Below are 21,593 nucleotides of genomic sequence, written 5' to 3' on the forward strand. Positions count from 1 at the left end.
CTCCCCACCTCTCTGAGGAGCTCAGGTGGCACTGGGATGTCTGGGGATCACCTGCCGCTGCAGCAGCCCCCTCTGCTTCCTGAGCCCTTAGAAATCAGGGAGGTCACTGGTAGGAAGCAGCCCTGCGGGGCAGTGGGAGCTGCCAGAGGTGGGGAGAGAGCCAGGGAAAAAGGGCAGGAGCTGTCCTGCCTCTGGGGAGGGCTGGAATGTGTGCTGTGGTCTGGCTTACCTGGAGCCCAGGTGAGCATGTCACCTGAGCTGCCCCTGCTCCTGAGGGGCCTCCCCGCCCACTCCACAGCTCAGAGCAAGGGGAGGGCAGCAGAAGGCTAGCTCCAGGATGTGAGAGGACCCAGTTCAGGCTCTCCTTCCTCTTCCGGAGCCGTCCAGGGATCTTTCGAGAAACTTCTGCCAGACCAGGCGGCCACAGTATATTAGGAGGCTGAGCTGGACTCCCGGGCCCTGGCTGGTTCCGGCCCTGGCTCTGACCTCTGACCTCTGGGATCACAGGTTGAAGGCCATGCCGACAGGATTGATGCGCACCTAGGATTGGTGTCATCGCTCTTTGGCTCGGAAATGGCCTGAGATCCTTGCCAGCTCCTGCCCAGCTCTGTTATCCCCGGCGCTCCCAGACTGGGCTTGTGGGCTGCATTGGCCTTGCCAGGGGAAGGCTCTGGCTTTGGCTCTGGGTCAGGGGGCAGCCAAGCCCCCTGGGTTAGATTTGGGGGCCACGTGTAGTGTGTAGGGGGTTTAGATCCCTGGACCTTGTCCTGGGGGCCTGGATTCTGATCAGGACCCGCCTCTGCCTACTGTCTCCCCAGAAACATGAGTGTGAGCCGGGCCGCGGAGGACAGCTGTGAGCTGGACCTGGTGTATGTCACTGAGAGGATCATCGCCGTCTCCTTCCCCAGCACAGCCAATGAGGAGAACTTCCGGAGCAACCTCCGTGAGGTGGCCCAGATGCTCAAGTCCAAACATGGAGGCAACTACCTGGTGAGGATGGGACCCCTTGCCTGCTGGCCCAGTGCCCCGTCCTTTCTGCTTGCCACCTCCTCCTGCTGGTGTCTTGTCCCACCTGCCCCTGAGCCAGCTGTTCCTCTTCTCTCCCTGCACCTGCCCTTGGCCCTAAGGAGTGTCTCTGCAGCTGGGATGCGGCATCTGGAGCCAAGTCGTGTGTGTGTGTGTGTGTGTGTGTGTGTGTGTGTGTGGTTTGTATGTTTGTGTGTACGTGTGGGTACGCGCATGTGCGTGTGGGTGTACGTACGTGTGTTGACCAGGAGGAGAGAATAACGGGAAAAGCTCATGTTGTTGAGCCCTGGTGATAAGCCAGGCCCTGTTCTAACTCCTTTTCACATATTTGACACCACGACAGTCCTAGGAAGCAGGTTTTTCGAGAACACAGAGAGGTGGGGTGTTTGTCTAAGGTCACAGAGTCAGGAAGTGGCAGAGGTGTCATACTGTCTGTGCTGCTGAGCAGTCTTAGGGCAGAGTTGTGGCAGAGCGTGTCTTGAGAGACCTGGTGTTGCTGACACCGGGATCATACCTGGCACAGGAGGATCTCCTAACCAGTGTGGAGGAAGTCCCCTCCACCCCCCACCATGGTCTCTAATGTCAGAAGGGCTGCCCTGGGGGATTGGATCTATCCTGGCCTCATAGGAGCGCTCAGGCCTGCTTTACAGGGAGGTACTTGTGGCCTGGACCCACAGATTGGACAGACCATTATGAGGGGCTGCCCTGGGAGGTCTGAGCACAGGTGGGGTGTAGGGACTGTATTAGGTCCCTAGGGCTAATGTAACAAATTACCACAAATTAGGTGGCTTAAAACAACAAAATTAATTTTTTCACAGTCTGGAAGCTAGAAGTCCAAATCAAGGTGTCAGTGGGGCCATGCTCTCTCCGAATCCCGCAGGGGAGAGTCCTGCCTTGCCTCTTCCTGTCTTCTGGTGGCTCCCGGCAGTCTAGTGCCTCCTTGGCTTGTAGTAGCCTTGCTCTAGTCTCTACTTCTGTCATCATGTGACCTTCCTTCTTTCCTGTGTCCGTGTGGCCTCTCCTCTTCTTATAAGGACACCAGTCATTGGATTTGGGGCCCACCCTGAATCCAGGATGATCTCATCTCCAGATCCTTGACTACTTACATCAGCAAAGGACCTATTTCCAAATAAAGTCACATTCTGAAGTTCCGCGTCGATGTGAATTTTTGTGGGATACCATTCAGCCCTCTACAGAGACCCATCCGTCAGCTATGTTGGGCGTTGTTAAGAGTCTGGCATTAAACATCGGAATGTTCTGGGTTGGAATGCTGCTGTGCTCTCACCAACTATCTGATCTTGGCACTTAGCCTCATTAAGCCTTAGGATCCCCATCTGTAAAATGGGTCTACTTACCTCTATGGTTGTGGAGAGAATTAAGGCAGGTGGTAGATGTAAAGTCCTTAGTGCGGCCTGGCAGGCTGTGGACACTGTAACACTGAAGTGTTAGCCATTGTTAATGGCATAAAGTGTGTTCCTTTACGGCCTCAAGAGTGGACCAGAAGCTATCTGAGATCCTGCCCTATTTCAGGAGCCCAGGATTCCATGGGTTTTTGCTGCATCCTGCCCGTTCCAGACCCTGCAGTCCTCTTCTCTCCCCAGGCGACATCACAGGGGTCCTGAGTTTCCCAGACCATGAGGTGGATGTGGGGAGTTCTGCACGCCTCTTTCAGAGGTGGAGAAGGGAATCCAGAGGTTGGGGGATTCCCGTGGGATGTGGTCAGGTGTTGGGGGGTGTCTTCTGGGAGAGGGGTGTCAGGGGTCTGAGAGGGCTGACCCAGCACAGTTTGCACCCTCCTATGGAGGGCGTCCGACCACGGAGCAGTTACATCTTCGTGCGGTGAGCTTCTGAAGTCGACCTGTGAAGAGGAAACCAGAGATGGCCAAATGCTTATCGTTTGACACTACTGAATTTCCATTCAGTGTGGAGAGATGCCCACCTTGGAGGTGGCATGTGGGACCTGAGACAGGTTCTGTCCCCTTCTTGTCTTCAGTTCAGGATGTCCGCTCATCCAGGGGAGTGGCTGGGCATGTACATACTTGTTTCTGTCTCCCTCTTTATCCTGAGAACCTGTAGTTGAGTTCCTGTCCATCCGTGTGTATCTGGTAGGACTCCATGTATGGTCATGTAGGTAGAGTTTCCAGGAGGGAAGAGAGAGAGAGAGAGAGAGAGAGAGAGAGAGAGAGAGAGATAGGGCCAACCTTCTCACAATCTCTTCCTTTTCCTCCTTCTAGCTTTTCAACCTCTCTGAGCGGAGACCTGACATCACGAAGCTCCACGCCAAGGTGAGTCCATGGCTGTTTGGGGTGGGGAGGGATTCTCCCTGCCTGGAAGAGGGAACAGGGGGCTCCCTTCCTCTGAGGTTCCCACATTAGAATCTTGGGGGAAAGTGCGATGACAGTTTGCAAAGCCTGTTCAGACTTACAGTGCCATCTTCTATTTGGAAAATAGAAAATAATATATTTATTGTTTCTGTAATACGAATTACAGAAAGCAAAGCTCAATGCAGTGATTTCCACCAAGGTCTGCCACCTGTGGTGCACACAGAGTGTCTGGGGTGGGGCTGGAGCTGTGAGATTTTGAGTCTTATTGAAAAGTATTCTGGATTTAAACCAGCTGGGAATCACCACCGTAGACCCTCCTACAGCCAACTTTCTTTCACTTGCTGTTCAGTGTGCTGTGTGTGGGCTTTGCGTGCCCATCTGCTCCGGCCCCTGGATTATGGTGCCTGTCGCTGTGTGACCTTGAGCGGGTGGCAGACTTCTCTGGGCCTCAGTTTCCACCTCTGAAAGTGGACGGGCTGGATTAGATGTGCTCTCTAGGCCCCTCCGAGCACAGATTTTCTTTTACTTTAAAGTTTTGTGAGTTAAGAAAGGTTTGAAGGAGCCTGATGACTGCTCTTCAGATCTGCTCTCTGTCTCGCTCAGGCCTCCTTCGGCTGGCCTGAAAACTTGATGGTTTGTGTGTCCAGGGCCTGGAAAAGAGCCGTGAACAGGCTTCACCTTTCCTTCGTCCTCCCTGAGCCAGATCTCAGGGTTATCTGTGGGAGGAGAGCTGGGGCACAATGCTGGAGGCTCCCAGCACATTTTAAGGTCACAGTCATACGGAAGGGACCTGGGGCCATCGGCTCTAAGCCTCTGCTTTATGCACAATCAGAAACGGGGGCTGGCGAAGGGGCTGTGGCTGGCCTGAGGCCCACAGGGAGCCAGTGTCAGAACCCAGGGTCTGTAGGCCTGGGTCAGTGTCCTTTGCCTCCACACCCCTGCCTTCCAGAGTGTTGATGTGCAGGGCAGGAACTGAGGCCCCGCTGCTGGTGGCATCGCTGTGGGGCTGGCGCGTGGCATGTGTGGGCACCTCCCTACCTCCCCGCCCGTTGACTCTCTGGACTTCTGCCGCTTCTCACTCATGGCTTGGGCCACAGGTACTGGAATTTGGCTGGCCCGACCTCCACACCCCAGCCCTGGAGAAGATCTGCAGTGTCTGCAAGGCCATGGACACTTGGCTCAACGCAGATCCCCACAATGTTGTCGTTTTACACAACAAGGTCAGAGCGGGGGCTGCAGGATGTCTCTGTGTGTGTGTGTGTGTGTGTGTGTGTGTGTGTGTGTGCGTGTTCATGCCCATGCACGGATATATTCTTGGATGAGTGTATGCACCTGCCCGTATCACTGGATTGTGTGAGCGTGCAAGTTTGTTTTTGTGTGTACTCTCCTTCTTGGGGATAATCGATTCTGTCTGGGGTGCACCCCCAGGAAGTGGAGGTACCAGCCCGTGGGTCACTCAGGTGTGGTGGACGATCAGCTGTGTTTCTTCTTTTTGAGACTCACCCCCCATCCGCTTCCTCCCTCCTCCGATTCTCCCTGAGAACCCGCCCCTCTCTGCAGCCCCTGCCCGCCTTGCTCTGGGGCAGGAGGGCCAGCCTTAGAAGTAAAGGCTTTTGTGTTTTGGGGCTTTTTCAGGGAAACCGAGGCAGGATAGGTGTTGTGATCGCGGCTTACATGCACTACAGCAACATTTCTGCCAGGTAAGAGAGCCCCGAGCCTCCCATTCTCTGAATATTGACAGCAGAGCCCCCTTCCCCCACCCACCCAAGGCCTCTCCCTCCCTTGGGGTTGGAGGATAAGGGCAGAGGAGGTGAGAGGTGCTGAGGACAGGGGGAGGAGCCCCTGGAAAGGAGAATGTCCCTGCCCTCAGCTCTGGGACAGGGGCCCCTGGACAGAGCAGGAGAGAGGAGACACCATCCCTCTGTCTGGGGCCCTGGGGAGGGGCAGCCGTGGGAGGCAGGCCCATGGATGGACACCCCGTCCAGTCAGCTTCTTGGGGCCACTTTTCTTTGCCCAACTGCCTTCTGTTTACCTGAGTGAGCAGAGAGGGAGTCACAAAGAAATACTGGATCACATCTGGGTCCAGCAGAGCCATCTGGAAGGTTTCTCATCTCTTCCCCTGCTTCTGGCCAGCAGGGGCATCTTCCCACTTAGGTGTTTTGCATCCAGAATAGGAAACAACCAATGGATGATTCCCGTTCTGATTTGGATTTTCAGAGAGGCAGAGGAATTCCTCCACTCATTTAGTCATTTGACGACAGTTATGGGACCTCCACTGTGCAGGCGGCTCTAGGTGCTGGAAGTAGAGCAGTGGGCAAAGCCAGGCCACTGCCCTCATGAATGTGAAATGAGTAAACAAACACATCAGTAAGAGCAGGTGATGAGTACTTTGAAGGACGGAGACTAGAGCAAGACGGTGGGGAAAGGAGGCCTCTTGAGGAGGTGATATTTGAGCAGAATTAAGTGGCGAGAGGGGGGAAGAACTGAGTCTTATACAGTCCGTGAGGGGGTGGGGTGGGTGGTGGCAGGAGACCTTCCAGGCAGAGAAGAGGGAAGGACAAAGACCAGCAGTGGGAATTCGAGGGGCTGGCGTGTTTGGAGAGCCGAGTGAGTGAGGGGATGAAGAGTGGGAAGTGAAGCTGGGAGGAGGCAGAGCCCGGGGGCCTTGTACCCTTGATAAGGACTTTGGGGTTGATTCTGAGAGGGATGGGACCTCGTTGGAGAGTCAAGAATGGAGAAGCTTATGTGATCTGTCTCTTTAAAAAATGATCTCTTTGAGGATGGGTAGAATGCTCTATGAAGGGCTTGCAATAGGCCGGTAGTTTTATGACTTTAAGAAACCTGACCCAGCTTAATCTTTGCATAATGGTCAACATTTCCTGTGCACCTACTGTGTGCCCACATGTGCCAAGCTCTTTATAGATGTCATCTCACTCAATTGCCACAACAGCCTTCAAGGAAGGCACGGTTATCACCTCATTTGACAGGAAAGAAAAATCAAGTCCAGGAAGGTTAAGTAACCTGCCGCAAGTTGCAGGGCTACTAAGTCAGTGATGAACTTGAGATGGGCTCCCAGGCTGCCTGGCTCCAAGGCCCTTGTGCTGAGTAGTGCAGCACACAGGATGGAGAGATGCTGGGGCAGTCCTTTCCTGAAGGCATCTCAGGACAGAGTGGCCAGAGGGCTCTGCAGGGCTGGGTGGACAAGGGACTCGTGGAGGTTGACTCCTCTGACCACCTGTCTCTCCCCACAGTGCCGACCAGGCCCTGGACCGCTTTGCAATGAAGCGGTTCTACGAGGATAAGATTGTACCCATTGGCCAGCCATCCCAGAGGAGGTAGGTCTCCAGGGCTCTCGGCCCAGTGCATGTGTGTTCGAGTGCGTGTGCGTGTGTGTGCGTGTGTGTGCGTGCTCGCTGTACGTGGGAACTAGCCTCGTGTACCCATGGTGGGAGTGTACCAAGCATGCATGTTCAGGTGCCAGCCTGCAGGGATGGGAGCTCAGGGACATGGGTGAAGCCGTGAGCAGCTGTGTGTGCTCACAGTGGGGCATGGCAGTTGGCTCCTGAGGTTGGTGCCAGAGAGCAGCAGGGGCAGCAGTGGGGGAGGTACAAGAAGGCAGCTTGTATAAGAAGGCAGTGCCTTTCTTGGTCCTGGCAACAGGGCTGCTTCCGTGTTTTGATGGGTCTACAGGAGGTTGATGTCACTGCCACCTGCCCTGAGGAGGTCACAGATGTTCGTGATAAGGGTCACCTTCTGCTGTGAGAGCTTTAAAATTTTACAACGGTCTCTCACCCATGTGGTCCCCAACAGCCCAGGCAGGAATCAGGACAGGGATGGATTCCTTCATTCATTTGGGAAATTTTAGGTACTCTAGTATGTTCCAAGTGCTGGAGGTATCTAGTTGGACAGGACAGAGTCTTTTGCCCTTAGTGAGCTGACATGGTATTGGGAAAGATGGACATTACACAAGTAAATAAACCTTCAAGGTCATTTCAGACAGTGGTAAGTGCTTTGATGGGGAAAAAACCAAACCAGAACACGACGGGCTAGAGAATGACAGGGGCGAACGTGAGGGGCTGATTCCAGTGTGCTGACCTTTCTGAGAAGATGACATGTGAGGTGAGGTCTGAGAAGGGAGAAGGAAACATCTAAGTAAAGGTCTGGGGTAAAGGGTCCAGGTAGAGGGAACATCAAGTATAAAGGCCGAAATGTCTCACTGACTTTTCTCTCCCTTTGGAACACTGACTGGGCAAGCAGGACCCCCTAGCTACAGATCCTGGAGCTTTTCAGCCTCTCCATGCCGGGGGTCCCCAACTCACACCCCGTCACCCCTACCTGGCCTGGCTAGAATGTGCCGGCACCACCGGGGACTGTTTCCACCATTGTAGCAGGAAGCCCAAGCAGAAGTGAATGAGTCCGCTGGCAACCAGCGCCTTACAACTGGCACAGCACAGCTGGTAGCCAGCCTCTGGGTCAGAGATCAGAAACGGAATGTCTTTATGTGCAGAAAATTCTGACTAGGCTGCCAGACACAGCAGCTGTGGATCAGTGAGAGTCTTCCCAGGGAAGAAGTCTCAGGGAGGAAAGAAGTATTATTTAAGATCCTGACTTGCTACCTGTGGCTGGTGGCCTTGGTCACGAGTCCGGCCCTTGACCTGGAAAGATAAGAGGTTCAAATAGAGGAGCACGCTGTTGCGGTGGCACAATGTGGCTTGGAGAGAGAGGGCAGAGCTGCCACATTTCTGAAGCGGAAAGCCTGGAGAATGAGGATTAGTGTTACCTCTCAGGACCAGGATTGTTCAGGGATTCCACCGTGCTCAATGTGTGCTTACGTAGCATGCCATCGGTGTGTGTGTGTGTGTGTGTGTGTGTGTGTGTGTGTGTGTCCGTGTGTCCGTGTTTACATTATCTGTATCTGCCGTGCAGCTCGTATCTGCAACTGCATCTGCTCACGGGTGGGTAATTCTGTCTGTGCCCAAATGTGGAAGTGCAGCTGCTGGGAAAGTGGCATTCCTTGCCACTTTCCCGCCTTCTTGTCAGTGTCGCTTGCAGGGATTGGAGCAGCTGGAGGAGAGGAGGGCAGGGAGAGAGGGAGGGAGGGGCTTTGCCTGCAGCTCCCCCATTCATTGTCACCCCACCCCGGGCTCATTGTCCCCAGCACACAGACACATCCTGTTGGCACGATCAGAAGATCTGATAGGAACCCGCCATTCCAGGTTTCCGGTTTGAGTAACGGGGCTGGGGGCTGGGCAGGGGCCTGAATAGGAGCTCGTGCTGCCCATCAGATTATCTTGCCGGGAGAGTCCAAGGTGGCCCCACCCCAGCCCAGGGACAGAGGCCCACAGGCCTGGAGGTGGGCCAAGGAGCCAAAAGACAGGACGGGACCATTGTCATGGTTGTGAGCGTTCTGGTCTCACCGGCCTCAAATCAGAATGCATTCTGATTGGTCCAGCTGACCCAGCTTGGTGTCCTCTGGCCAGTCAGAAAAGGAGGACACACCAACCAAAAGGATTGGCCTCTCCTAGTAGATGCACTGGAGTGAGACTGCTTCCCTTCTCCTCCCACCTGCTCTCCTCCCACCTTTGTGTGCTCTTGCAGTGTGCCTTTGGGAGGCTGATGACCCTTTCTGGACCTAATTTTCCCTCTCTTCTAGAAGGAGTGGGGATGGCTTATTCCTTCCGTTCTTCCAACGAGATCTTTGTTAAGGGAATTGGGGCATGTTGACCCTAGAGATAGGAATACTTAGTGGAAGTTAGATATCCTCTAATATCAAATATGGTACAGAGGAATTTTGTACCCTTCAGCGTGATATAAAAAAACGAAGGACCAGAATTACTAAGCTCTTACTATTTGCTGGATTGTCACGTGGCTGGTGGGTCTTGTGGGAGCAGAACTGGGGCCTGTGGGTACAGATGCAAGGTTGGTTTGGGCTCGGTGTGAGGCTGTCAGAGCTGTCTGTTGGTTGATCACCCTGCCTTGTGCGGTAGTGAACAGCTAAATGATGCCTGTCAGGGATGTGTGGGAGGGCATTTGGTCCAGCAGGAGATTCCTGGGCCGGCAGTGAAGCAGGAAAGAGATGGCCACATTGACCACCAGGAGGCGCCAGAGAACCCCAAGTGGGAGGTTTGGCTGGATGCCGCTCCAGATGTAGTAGTACCTGTTCGCGTTCCTGGGGCTACCGGCAGCAAGGGTGGAGACCCCACCTGCCAGGAGGCCTGGGGGTTGGTGCGGGGGAGGGGATGTTGGCAGGGTAACCTAGGGCAATATGCCGGGGGAAAAGAGAACAGAATGGCTCTGCTCCAGCAGAGGCCTCTCTGGCTGAAGCTGCCCTTCTCCCTGCTCCAGGTACGTTCATTATTTCAGCGGCCTGCTCTCTGGCTCCATCAAAATGAACAACAAGCCCTTGTTTCTGCACCACGTGATCATGCACGGCATCCCCAACTTTGAGTCTAAAGGAGGTACTTGCCCGAGCCCTCTAGCTTCCATTCCCCTCCTGTCTTCCATCTCTTTGTCTTAGGAGGCAGCCTTGGGGGGTAAAAATACGGGCTAGCTGCAGTCTTAGGCTTGGAGTCTCAACTGTACCACTTCCTATTTCTCTGAGCCCCAGTTGATTCATTTGCAAAATGGGTTGGATACTGGCAGTGCCTGTGGGCAGGTGACGCTGGACGGTGTAGTGTTTTTGTAAACTCAAAATGCCTTTGAAATGAAAAGTTAGCATTTCTTCCTCTTTCTTTTTCCATTTCTCCTTCCTTTTTTCCTCCTTCCCTTTCCCCCTTTCTTCCCTTTCCTCCTCCTGGCCGATCCTTCCTTCCTTCATCTCTCCTCTCCCCCTTCCTCCTCCCGCTGTTTCTGCTGTCTTGGCTAATAGCGCCCCTCCCTTACAGGGTGTCGGCCATTTCTCCGGATCTACCAGGCCATGCAACCTGTTTACACTTCTGGTATCTAGTAGGTATTCCACAGGGATGCCGGAGGTCCAAGGCTGAGGACTGGGGGCTGGGGGCCGGGGTTGGGGGGCTGCCTAGGACCTTTTCTAGGAGGACTTCTAGGGTAGGGCTGAGGGATGGGTCAGCGAGCTTTCACAATAGCCCCCTGGCAGAGGGGCAGCTGGGAGAAAGTGCACTGCCCGGCCGCCTCAGCAGCCCTCTGTCCCTCTGCCTGCCTCGCTCCCATAGCAACGTCCAGGGAGACAGCCAGACCAGCATCTGCATCACCATCGAGCCTGGGCTGCTCTTGAAGGGAGACATCTTGGTAAGTTGCCCCTCTGTCTCAAGCCCCCGCACCGCCGTTGAATTTTTCTTCCTTTTCTCTTCCTCCTCCCCTTCTGCCTCTCTGGACAAGAGCGTCCCTCCTGGTGGGCCACCAGCCTTGGGGTCGTTGGCTCTCAGGGCCCCTGCAAGGCCTTCCAACCTTGACGGTCCTTGTCCATCCCCTGCCTCAGTGTCGGATGTGCCTTCCCCCGGGCTTGCCCCTTGTTCTGGAGTATCTCCAGGGACATACATCTCTGTGTGAGCTGTTACCTCCGGGCTTCCTGCTGGTGACAAGGACTCCCTCAATTCTAACTTCACTCCTTCCTCCTGTGATTGAAATCCACTCCTACGTTGCCCATTCTGACTGGTGTACAGGAACTTCTTGGGAGGATAGCTTTGTCCCCACAGGGCAAGGCTGGCTGTCAACTCTCTGCTGTTCTGGAAGTTTCCGCAGAGAGCTCTGAGATCCTGTTTGGGGTTGGTGACCTTTTCCTCACTGGGTTTGGGGCTTAGTCGTGGAGCTGGTAAGGAGGCCCCTTGGGACTAACTTTCCACCTTCGGCCCCTGATGGGCTCTGCTGTCTTTCCCACCCAGCTGAAGTGTTACCACAAGAAGTTCCGGAGCCCAGCCCGAGACGTCATCTTCCGCGTGCAGTTCCATACCTGCGCCATCCATGACCTGGGGGTTGTCTTTGGGAAGGAGGACCTCGATGATGCCTTCAAAGGTGGGCTCGCTGAGTAGAGAGGCAGACCTAGCAAGGAATAATTAGGCCACAGGATAGGAGAGCAATAATGGAGGGGCTGTGGCAGCAGTGAAGGGTGACCGTTTTCCCACGGGAAGGGAGGTGTTCCGGGAGCTGTCTCCCTTTGCTTCTTTCCTCGATCTGTTTAAGGTTTTATCTGTATTACATTCAGGCTCAGGACGTGTCCACATCCATCCACCCATCCACTCATCCATCCATCTGTCCATGTATAAATCCACCAGCATCACTGTGTGTCTGTATGTGCCAGGCATGCGCTAGACCCTGGTGATACAAAGAGAAAGACGTCAGGCCCTACCCTCAGGGAGCTCCCAGTCTTATGGGAGAAAGGCACAAACAGACATGATACTATGAAGTGATGCTTGCAGTGATGGAGATATACACAGGCATGATGGGTGCTCCAGGGAGCCGACACCACCCCTGCTGTAACTTCCCTTCCTGCAAGCAGTGGATGGTGATCTGTGTGCAGATTGGGCTCAGGCAGAGATCAGAGCGTGGGGCTGGGGCTCTGAGGAGGAGAGGCCTGATCCCCCAGTGTGGTCTGGCTCATGCAGGAGAAGGATGTTTCTATGATGAGCTTTCCCTGTACTGGAGCCAGGAGAGCAAAAGCAGAAGATGCCGTTATAATTGCAGAAGAGAATGTAAATGTCATCAGTCTTAACAAAGAAAGTAAGAGACTAGCTGACAAAATAAACGTAGAGTTGCGGAGAGGTGGGAGAAGGGCGGGGCCCAAACTTCCTCCTCCTACATGGAGGGAATCAGGGCACCATCGGAAATGGACAGATCAAGAAATAGAGGCTTAACCATCGTATTGAAAGTTTCAGAGGTAATCAGAAGGGTGAACTAATAATGATAACAGTAGTCATAGTAATAATAATAATAAACCAGGTTTAAGAAGGGAGGTGGGAATACTATAAGTGATCCAAATTGTTCATCTTCATAGTGGTGAATCAGTGAAGATTATTTGAAACTGATATATCTGGAAATAGTGGCATAAAAACTGTGGTTATTATTTAGGGTCTTAGAGGTGACTGCTCGTAGAACAAGAAATAGAAATGCTAAGAAATGGTTACCTCAGACAGGTAAGACAGGGCTAGGTGGGTAGGAGACTTAATGGCATTGTGTGTACTACTTATTATATTATCAACCATGTATACATGTATTACTTTAAACTCTTCTAGAAGAAAACTTTTTGTGGAGTCCTCTTTTGGGAATCAGTTGCCCATTTTTGTTTTTCCTTTTCCTTTTTTCAGATGATCGATTTCCAGAATATGGCAAAGTTGAATTTGTGTTTTCCTATGGACCAGAGAAAATTCAAGGTAAATGCCAAGTTAGAATCCATTGATTCATTCCCTTCCCTCCACTCTGCCCTGCCCGACCTCAGCCATTTTACCACTGATCTGCTCTACAAATATCAAGTTACCTGTGGTTGAGAGTCAGGCCAGCAGTAAAAGATCTGGGTATCATAGTGGACCCCCAGCTAAACATGAACCAGTGACTTAATCTCTGGATAATAAAAATAAAAAAGTAGACAGAGAGGCGCTGGGTTGGATAAACTATTCTGGCCCCATTAGGTCATCATCCTATTATATTCAGAGACTGAAGGCTATGGTGGATAGAGGGAGTGGCCAAGGGGACTCTCAAAGGTGCTGGATGGACGATAAGTATTTATGAGAACTGAGGTGATTCAACCTGAAGATGAGAAGGCCAATTTAATAATAGCCTTTAAGCCGTTAGACTGGTTATATGTGGAGACCAGTTGTTCTTCATTTTATTTGGGAACAGAATAGGAAGAGGTGAAGTCAGGTTACAGCAGAGGGACTCTGGGCAGACTAAAGAAAGGACTGCTGGGTCAGGACGGTAACTCACCCAGAAGGCCTGACTTGCATCCTGGGCTTTCTCTGGATGTGTAGGAGAGATTCTGCCTCTCTCCTCAGATTTCTGCCTGCAGTGACAAGCATCTTAAGTGGAAGGGCAGGGGGATGGCTGGGATGACCTGTGTCCTCTCAACGTCAAGGCTGTGATTTGCCTGCTGTCCGTGACCCCGTGCAGCCCTTCACAGGCCTCTCCTGCACTTCCCCCTGACTCCAGGGCCAGACTCTCTGGACTCTTGGCACTGCCCCAGGGCTCCCTGGGACACAGAAGAGAAAGAGGCAGCCACCCAGCCAGAGGGTCCCCCAGCTTTCTTCTAAAGGGTCTTTGTTGCTCAGTGCTGCTGTCCTCATTTACCCTTATGACCTGGTGTGAACCTTTTCAAGAATGCAAGAAACCAGACTCCTGGGTTCTCCATCCAACTTAAGCGAGTGGTCCTGCCTCGCCATGGTCAAGAACATGAGAAGTCCCTTAGGGAGCATCCTTAGGGAACTTGTTGGTTTCCTCTGTTTTTCCAGCTGCTGATCGGTTTTTTCTTTCTCTTCACGGTCGTCTCCGCCTTTCCCATTTTCTAAGGCATGGAACACCTGGAGAACGGGCCGAGCGTGTCCGTGGACTATAACACCTCCGACCCCCTCATCCGCTGGGATTCCTATGACAACTTCAATGGGCATCAAGATGATGGCATGGAGGGTAGGTGGGACCAGTGGCTTCCAGCCCCTCTGTGGCTGCACAGCCCCTGCTCACAGGGCCTCGGCTGTCTCGGTTTGCTATGACACCGTACTGGGTTCAGAGGGAGGGGAGGTGCAGAGGAGAGGTCCAAAGCACCTCTGAGAGCTCACAGTTCAGTGGGGGGAAGACAAAACAAAACAGGAATGAGCTGAAGAATGAAGCAAAACAGCCGTACAAGCCGTACAAGCCGAATGAGTCCCATAGGCAGTGAGTGCTCTGAGATTGGCAGGGGATGGATTCTCGAGAGCTGGAGTGGTCTGGGAGGGCTCCTTGCAGGAAGTGGCCTTGCGTGGAGCTTGAGATACCCTCCTGTGCTTAAAACACAGCGTTTGTTAGGTTTCTTTTAACCCCGTTGTTGGATTTCTCCAGGCTCCCTGCCCGAGTTCTCTGGGGTCAGAGCACTGGGAAGGTAGACACAGCATTTAGGATCCACAAGCTTTCATCAACAGCCAATGAAAATGTTTGTGAGCTGGAAGCAAACTGGTCGGCTCCAGAATTTGAAAAGAAAGCAGCAGAATTGAAATGAATATTTGTTTAATTTAGCAACGAAACCTAACATAATGTCAAATGGTCATCCACAACTCGGTTCAACTCCTGAGAGTTATATATGCGTTCTGTTGATTTATGTGGTCCATTTGAGTATGTGTGATGGGATGCAGGGCGGGGCCTCTGAGAATGAGCATGTCTGGAGCTCAGGAACTCTTGAGACGCCCTGTCTGGAGTTTGGCCACAGGCTTGTTACCCTGATTTGGTCCCAGGATCACGGAATGTGGAAGCTAGGAGGACCTCAGGACCGTTGGCCCATCCCCCATCAGTTTTCAGCCTGGGTAACTGAGACCTGCGTCCGCCCCCCGGCCCAGAAGGAGGCATCTCTTGATTTACTCCCATGGCCAGGATATGTCCTTTCAAGGACACCAGCACCCAGCCTCTGTGCTTCTCCTCCCAGCTGAAGCTTGTCCTGGGGTGGGGACCCTGGGCCATGTGGCAGAGCTGGATTAGGTAGACCAGGGACCCTCACCCTGGACTCCGCCTCCAAGGTTTTGGATTTGTTGACTCCATGCTGAAAGTCTTTTAGGCCTTTTCCTGCATAAAGATTCTCCCTCTGACCTTAGAGACACCAGAATGAGCGATGCAGTTCAGAGGGGGTGGGATGAGGGCGATGCTTAGGCTAGAATTTAGGGCTTTATGGGAGAAGTTCATGTGCAGTGTTGCAGTGGTGCAAGTTTGTCCTCTCCCTGCCTAGTTCCCGCACTTCTCCCCCACCCCTCCGGGGGCCTAGACACTCCACCGGGGCCCTCCCTACTGTGCTGAGGCTGCCCCCCCCCCACCCCCGCCAAAGCGCTCCTCTTCCTGCTCCAGCCACATCCCCTTGTGCCCTGGAGCTGGGGAGAAGGCAGAGGATGAAATGCATCAGTCCTGAGGTACCGGTGGCTGCCAGCCTAATTCTTCATCGTTCTGGGGATGTTTGCATTTTTAACAAGAACACTTGGCAATTGGAAGGAATTTTCAATGTCTCTCCATCTCTCCCTGGTGTGGATTCAATGCGATGATAAATGTAAAAACATTTAGTAAACTATAAAGTGCTAGGCAAACAAAAGGTAAAACAATTAAGGGGAAAGGAGGGGCTGCGGGAAGGATGGGGCTTGGGACACAGTCAGCCGTGAGGGAAGGAAGCAGGCGGACTGATCAGGAGGCTGGGACCAGAGGCAGGGAAGGGGGAGGAAGGAAGAGGAGAGGGGGGCCCTGGGCTCCTCTCCCTCCCCCTTGCCCGCCCTCCTCTCTCCTCCGATCTGCTCTCCCAGGCAGAGGAATGGAACCAGTAGGATCTTTTGGCCAGTTAAAGGTCAGCTCGTCCCGTAGGGACAGAGGGGCTCCTGTCTGGAGGCTGAGACACTGGCCCTGCGCCCAAGGGTGGGAAGGGAAGGCAGCAGCTCACAGCCCTGCCGTCCTCTTCCCTTGCTGGCTGGCCCGGGCCCGGAGCTGGGCGGCTGGAGCGGTCACCCGGGCAGACACAGGCTGTCCCGCTGTGTACTCCCCACTGTCACTGGGCTGCATCGCCCACAGGGACAGGAGAGTCAGTGGGGTGGCCCCGGGGCAGGAGCGGTGATGTTATCCTCACCCTGCTTCTCCTGGCTGGAGCACTTCTAAAAGGCTCTAGATTCTGGGGCCCAGAGGTAAATGCATTTTCTTCTGGCTAATTCTCTGGTTCATGAGAGGGAAGCCCAAGGCCTCTGTCTGTTCCCCTAGTTGCGTGCAAGTCACTGTGCTCCAGTTTCCACACGTGCTAGCTGGGATAAGGGCCCCAACCCCCAAGACTCTGGGGTGCTCAGGAGATGGCCCACGCTGGAGCCTGGGCGGTGGTTTGGCTATTTGCTGGAGCTGCGCTCGGGCTGGGGGATGGCCTTGTGGGCTGCAATGTGGTGCCCGGGGAGGCCCCGGACCAGGAGAGGCAGGATGACCCTGAGGTGCTAGAGCGCTCGAGCACGTGTGCTTTAGAGCCCAGCTGCCTGGTCCACACTGTGGAGTCTCCCGTCTGCAGCTGTGTGCCCTTGGTCAAATGATCACGCCTTCCTGTCGTCTTCATTTCCTTACCTGCAAACGGGATGGTGACGGTACTCACGTGATTGGGTTACCGTAGCAATTTTCATGAGAGGTAGTTTGTACTGAGGTTAGGACTGTGGCCTCTGGAGCCAAACTGTCCGGGTTCAAATCCTCTGCCACGATGCCATCCTCTTGGGGCCTCCGTTGACTCTGTTGTAACGTGGGGATTTGGTGACAAATCATTTCGAGCACCTTTCGGGGAGCGGGAGCTGCAGAGGGGCTGCCCGCTGTGTTCCCTCGTGAGTCTCTGTCACGTTGGTAGTGACCACGATCTCAGGGGTCTGCTGACAGGGCTCGGGAGGAGGCCCCTTGGCCTTGGGAGCCAGCTTGGGCTTTGCCACGTGCCGGTTACGATGCCGAGAACTTGATAGCCTCCATCTCATCTAACACTTGCAGCCACGTTGTGAGGTGGGCACTGTTATTATGCCTGGATGGGGGACTGGGGCACAGAGGGGTTAAGTGACCTGCCCAAGGTAGCCTCGCTAGTAGAGAGCGGATCTGATGTGGAACCCCGGTGCTAACTGCTATAGCGTCCTCAGCTGGCCGTCGTCCCCAAGGGTCTGTCCTGGGTGTCTGGTCCTGTGGCAGTACCTGGGTCCCGCTGAGCTTGGGTGAGGGTCTGCTCGCTCTGCCCCCCACTTCTCACCACTGGACAGTCCAGATCTCCCCTGCCCTGCCTCTCAGTATGGGCGGGGGGCTTATACGCGGTGAGGCACGGAGTGCAGTACCCTGTGGCAGGTACCCAGCAGGGCTGCGGTGCCGGGAACAGCTGAGGCACATCCCTGATGTCCCCCTGTCCCCGCCCCCCCCTCCCATACACAGGAGGGGCTGCTCACGCAGGACTGCCTCTGGTGAGGGGCTGGCCTCTCAAACTACAGACAGGGTGGTGTGTTGGAGGTGAGGTGAGGCCATTTCTGGAAGCTGCCCGCCTCTGCTATTTCGGGCCCACCAGGGGCGGGTTTAGGAGGAGTGGCCTAGTCCCTCTGGAGTCCACCGGGTGACTCAGAGTGGTGGGCGGGGGCACCGAGCCCAGCTCTTGGGGCAAAGGTCATCTCTGGCCTGGGCCCCACCTCGGCTCTCCCTGAAGTGAGAGGCGGTCGGTGCTGGGGTCAGAGCTCCGTTCCTCCGGGAAGCCCTCCAGGTGACCCTGACTTTACCCTCCATGTCAGGAATTGCTCTGTGTTTAACCCCTTCCTCACTGCCTGCATCCCTACCCTCTGAACCCTCGTGCAGGTTTCCAGTTGAAGGTGTGCAGACCCGTGGCACTCAGCATGCTGTTCCTTCCCTTCAGGGCATCCCCTGTCAATCTCAGCAGCAAAATGAAGGAAGAAAACATGTGGGAACTTCTGATCTCTGCAGGCCGGCCCCCCCAGATCACAGAGCCCATCTCACACCCTCCTGCTGTAGAGAGGAAACTGAGGCTCGAGAGGGGAAGGGACCTGTCAAAGAGGGGGACATCCCTACAAGTGGAACCCTCCTTTCATGATCTCAGCCCACCCTGTTGCAGCCCCATTACGTGATGACCATACCGCATGCAGGGAGGTCAGCGCTCTAGCCCGGGGTCAGGAGATCGGAGCAAGGCTGGCGTGTGCATTCAGGTGTCAGCTGCAAATCCCTCCCACCCCTGGCTCCTCACCTTAGATGACGGGATGCTCACTGCCCCACAGGGTGGCCCATTTCCCTGGAGGATGGGGCCAGGAAGTCGGGTCAGAAACAGAAGGAGAGTGTGCCTCTGCGTGGTGGGCCTAGGCTGCGGTGACCGTGCTGCTCAGGACCATTTGGGCTCCCCTGCGCTTAAGCCAGAAGGAGGGGGAGGTGATGAAAGGTGAAGAATCCAATGAAGAACCTTCTGAGCAGAGAAGTTTCCAGGCCTTGGGGCAGGTGGCCGGGGAGCATAGGATGAGTGCCTGTCGTTCTGGGGACTCCTTACTTTGGGAACAGAACCCCGTTGTGAGCCTGATGACCAACAGACTGATGTTGTCGTCTGCTTGGGTGGCCACTGCAAAGTACCACAGACTGTTTGCCGTAAACAATAGACATTTATTTTCTCACAGCTCTGGAGGCCAGAAGTCTGAGATCAAGGTGTGGGCAGGGTTGGTTTCTCCTGAGGCCTCGCTCCTTGGCTTGTTGACGGCCGTCTCCTGTTTGTGTCTTCACATGGTCTTCCCTCTGTGTGTGTCTGCGTCCTCACCTCCTCTTCCCTTAAGGACATCAGTCATATTGGATTAGGGCCGACCCTTATGACCTAATTTTAAGTTAAGCGCCTCTTTAAAGGCCCTATCTCCAAGTACAGTCACATTCTGAGGTACTGGGGGTTAGGACTTCAGCATATGAATTTTGGGAGTGGGGACACAATTCAGCCCGTAACACCCAGGAAGGAGTTTTCTGGGTTGCCTGTAGTTGGATGCCTGGAGTCTTGGTCCTGAGTGAGGAGTAAGAGAAGGTCCAGGGTGGGTGGAGGGGAGAACAGTCTGGCCCCCCACCAGCCTCCCCCTCTCTGCCTCTCTCCAGTTTGGTCTGGAGCCTGCCAGCTCAGCGCTCTGGCTGGTACCACATTTCACAGCCTCCAGAAGCCCCATTAGCTCTTTGGCCTGAGTAATGAAGCCCCGTGCCCAGATCCCAGCTCCCTGTGGGTGGGAGCAGGGCTGTGTTTTTGCCTATGCTGCACAGAGCTGTCTCCAAATTCCTCCAGAGTGTTCCAGGGCAAGCCTTCCCGGAAGCAAGTGCGAGACCAAGGGGGTGTGGGCTGCCTTCCGATTCTGAGAAGCCCACAGGTTGACCAGGCCTGAATTATCTCATTGCCCACCCACTCCCCCCCACCTTTCCCCAAGCTCCTTGGATACTGAGTTGATTAGAGTTTCTCAAGACTTAAAAGAGGACGGGGGAATAGGGGCTGAGGCTGGATAAAGCAGCAGATTGCTCAGAGCCAAAAGGAGTAATGAAGGGAGAAATGACAAGTCTGCTGGCCTGGCTGAAGATGGCAAGGGGACTAATAACCACCCCTGCAGGATGCCCGGCAGCCCTTCTTTTGTTTCTGTGGGCAGCCCCGTCAGAGCCAGGGGCTGGTGACAAGGAGGCTTGGTTTTGTGCCCAAGCCTCTCACCCTCAGGCTCTGTGAGGAGAGGAATCCCCTTCCTTGGGGGAGAGATTCCAGCTCGGTAGGACACCCACCTCCTCTTCATGTTCTTTTGTCTGAGCTGGAGAAGAGCCTCCCTGATGGTAGCCAGGAGTCCCTAGCCTGTGGTAACTTTTCATGAGCTGGGCTTGTCCAAGGATTCTGATATTTTTTTTCTTTTGAGAGAAAGGAAAGAAGAAGGGAGAGAGACACACAAACAGGCAGAGAGTGAGGAGAGAGAAACAGGTGAGAGACATGGAGAGACAGACAGACTCAGACACACACTGGCCTGGGAGGCAGGAGATTTGGGTTTGGGTGTCCTTGGTAACTCCTTTTCTTTAGATCTTTTTTATTTCCTGTAAAATGAGGAAGTTGGAGTAGCAATTCTTTCCATTTCTTTGAGCTCATTACTCCTTTTTGTGACTTGTGAGGAGCTAAGATGGACTTAGCTTCCCTCTCTTGAGCTTGTAGTGGGAAGCAGCATTGCTCAGTGGCTGTATCAGTCAGGAGGGTCTTGGTTATGCTGCATAACAAACAGCCCCAAATTCTCAGTGGCTTAACCAACAAAAGTGTATTGCTTGCCCACGCTGCCTGTCCAGTGTGGATTGACAGGGGTCTTTGTTCATCTTACTTCCTCCAGGCTGATGGTGGCTTCATGGCATAGGTGCATCCATCACTGCTGCTGAAGTAGGCAGAGGACACTGTGACCTGCACGCTGCTTCTGTCTGGACATGACACACTTTCCTTCTGCTCACATTTCATTGGCCCAAACATGTCACACATCCATGCTTAGTTTCAAAGGGGGCAGGGAATTTGTGTGTGGAACAAAGTAGAAGTATCGTTGAACAGACTGATGTCTACTCTAGGGATTAAGACTGTGGAATTGAGGATCGGAAGATCGGTTCCAAGCTCTGTGGTTCATAATTGTGTTCCTTGGTCAGGTCACTTTGCCTCTCTGATGACTCATCTGTAACATCGGTACAATAACAGTACTTTCCTTCCAGGGTTGTTGTCAAGGCTCAATGAGGTAACGTATGTGCAGTGTGAAAAGTAAGTGCCTGGTGTGTACTATGCTGGCAATAATTTGTGTCTATTATTATTATTATTGAAGTGCTGGAGGAAAGAAGATAGAGGTGTGATTTTGAATGTATACAAGCCCTCTCTTCTTAAGAAAAAACCCATATTCCCCTGGTCCCTCTACTCTCTGGGAACTGTCTGTAGCTGGTTCTGTTCTGGGAGCCCCACTCTTGGAAGTCAAGAGACTTGCCTCTGACACCAACTTGCTGTGTGACTTTGGAAAAGTTACTTTCCCTCTCTGGCTCTCAGTTTCCCTTATCAGTGAATTGAGGGGGGTTGATATGCAAGGAGACTTCCAGCTCTACAACTCTAATGATGACAGTGATGATGACAAAGGTAATGACTGGATGATAGCTAGCCTTGTGTTCTTACCCTGTGTATGTTCGCTTGGTTACCCCTCCCCAAATGCCTATAGGTGGCTGCTGTTTTGTAACCATTAGGCTGACCAAGCAGAACTTGTTAGGATGTGGTTTTAAAGCTTCCCCTGCGCCCGAATGCCATTAGGGTGAGTCCCGTGCCTTTTCTAGCCACACTCAGGTAATGGTATACAAGAGCCTCTGGGCAGTAATAACGACGCCCAGAGTGAACTTGGTGAACTTGGTGCTTCACCCAGAATTAGTTCTTCCGCCTTGTCTGCCCCTACCTTGCTTCAGCTGTGGATGGGACGGGGTGGGGGTCGTTTCTGTAGGTTTTCTCTCTGTCTCCCTGACTGATGGGAAGAGAGGAAGGAGAGAAGGGATGGGAACATTTTGACTTGCCTGCACCCCTGTTAAGTGGAGACACAGGCACGGATGATATGGCCTCTGAGCTCTTTGACGGTGGAAGCTTCCGGGTGACCG

The 21,593-nt window shown here is 53.7% G+C and overlaps 1 protein-coding gene across 10 annotated transcripts in view; it reads left to right on the top strand.

Moving 5' to 3' along the window:
• The window catches only part of TNS1 (tensin 1), a 205,251-nt gene that overhangs the window by 111,428 nt on the left and 72,230 nt on the right, over positions 1-21,593 (top strand). For all 10 annotated transcript variants that reach the window (XM_073807274.1, XM_033859781.2, XM_073807276.1 and 7 more), the window contains 11 exons: positions 819-990; positions 3,261-3,311; positions 4,448-4,570; positions 4,986-5,050; positions 6,602-6,685; positions 9,696-9,808; positions 10,235-10,295; positions 10,523-10,598; positions 11,192-11,321; positions 12,611-12,676; positions 13,806-13,922. In XM_073807274.1, coding sequence (XP_073663375.1) covers positions 819-990; positions 3,261-3,311; positions 4,448-4,570; positions 4,986-5,050; positions 6,602-6,685; positions 9,696-9,808; positions 10,235-10,295; positions 10,523-10,598; positions 11,192-11,321; positions 12,611-12,676; positions 13,806-13,922 — 1,058 coding nt within the window. The remainder of the gene's footprint in view (positions 1-818; positions 991-3,260; positions 3,312-4,447; positions 4,571-4,985; positions 5,051-6,601; positions 6,686-9,695; positions 9,809-10,234; positions 10,296-10,522; positions 10,599-11,191; positions 11,322-12,610; positions 12,677-13,805; positions 13,923-21,593) is intronic.

The sequence above is a fragment of the Tursiops truncatus genome, chromosome 7 (assembly GCF_011762595.2).
Source record: "Tursiops truncatus isolate mTurTru1 chromosome 7, mTurTru1.mat.Y, whole genome shotgun sequence".
In the NCBI taxonomy this organism is placed as follows: Eukaryota; Metazoa; Chordata; class Mammalia; order Artiodactyla; family Delphinidae; genus Tursiops; species Tursiops truncatus.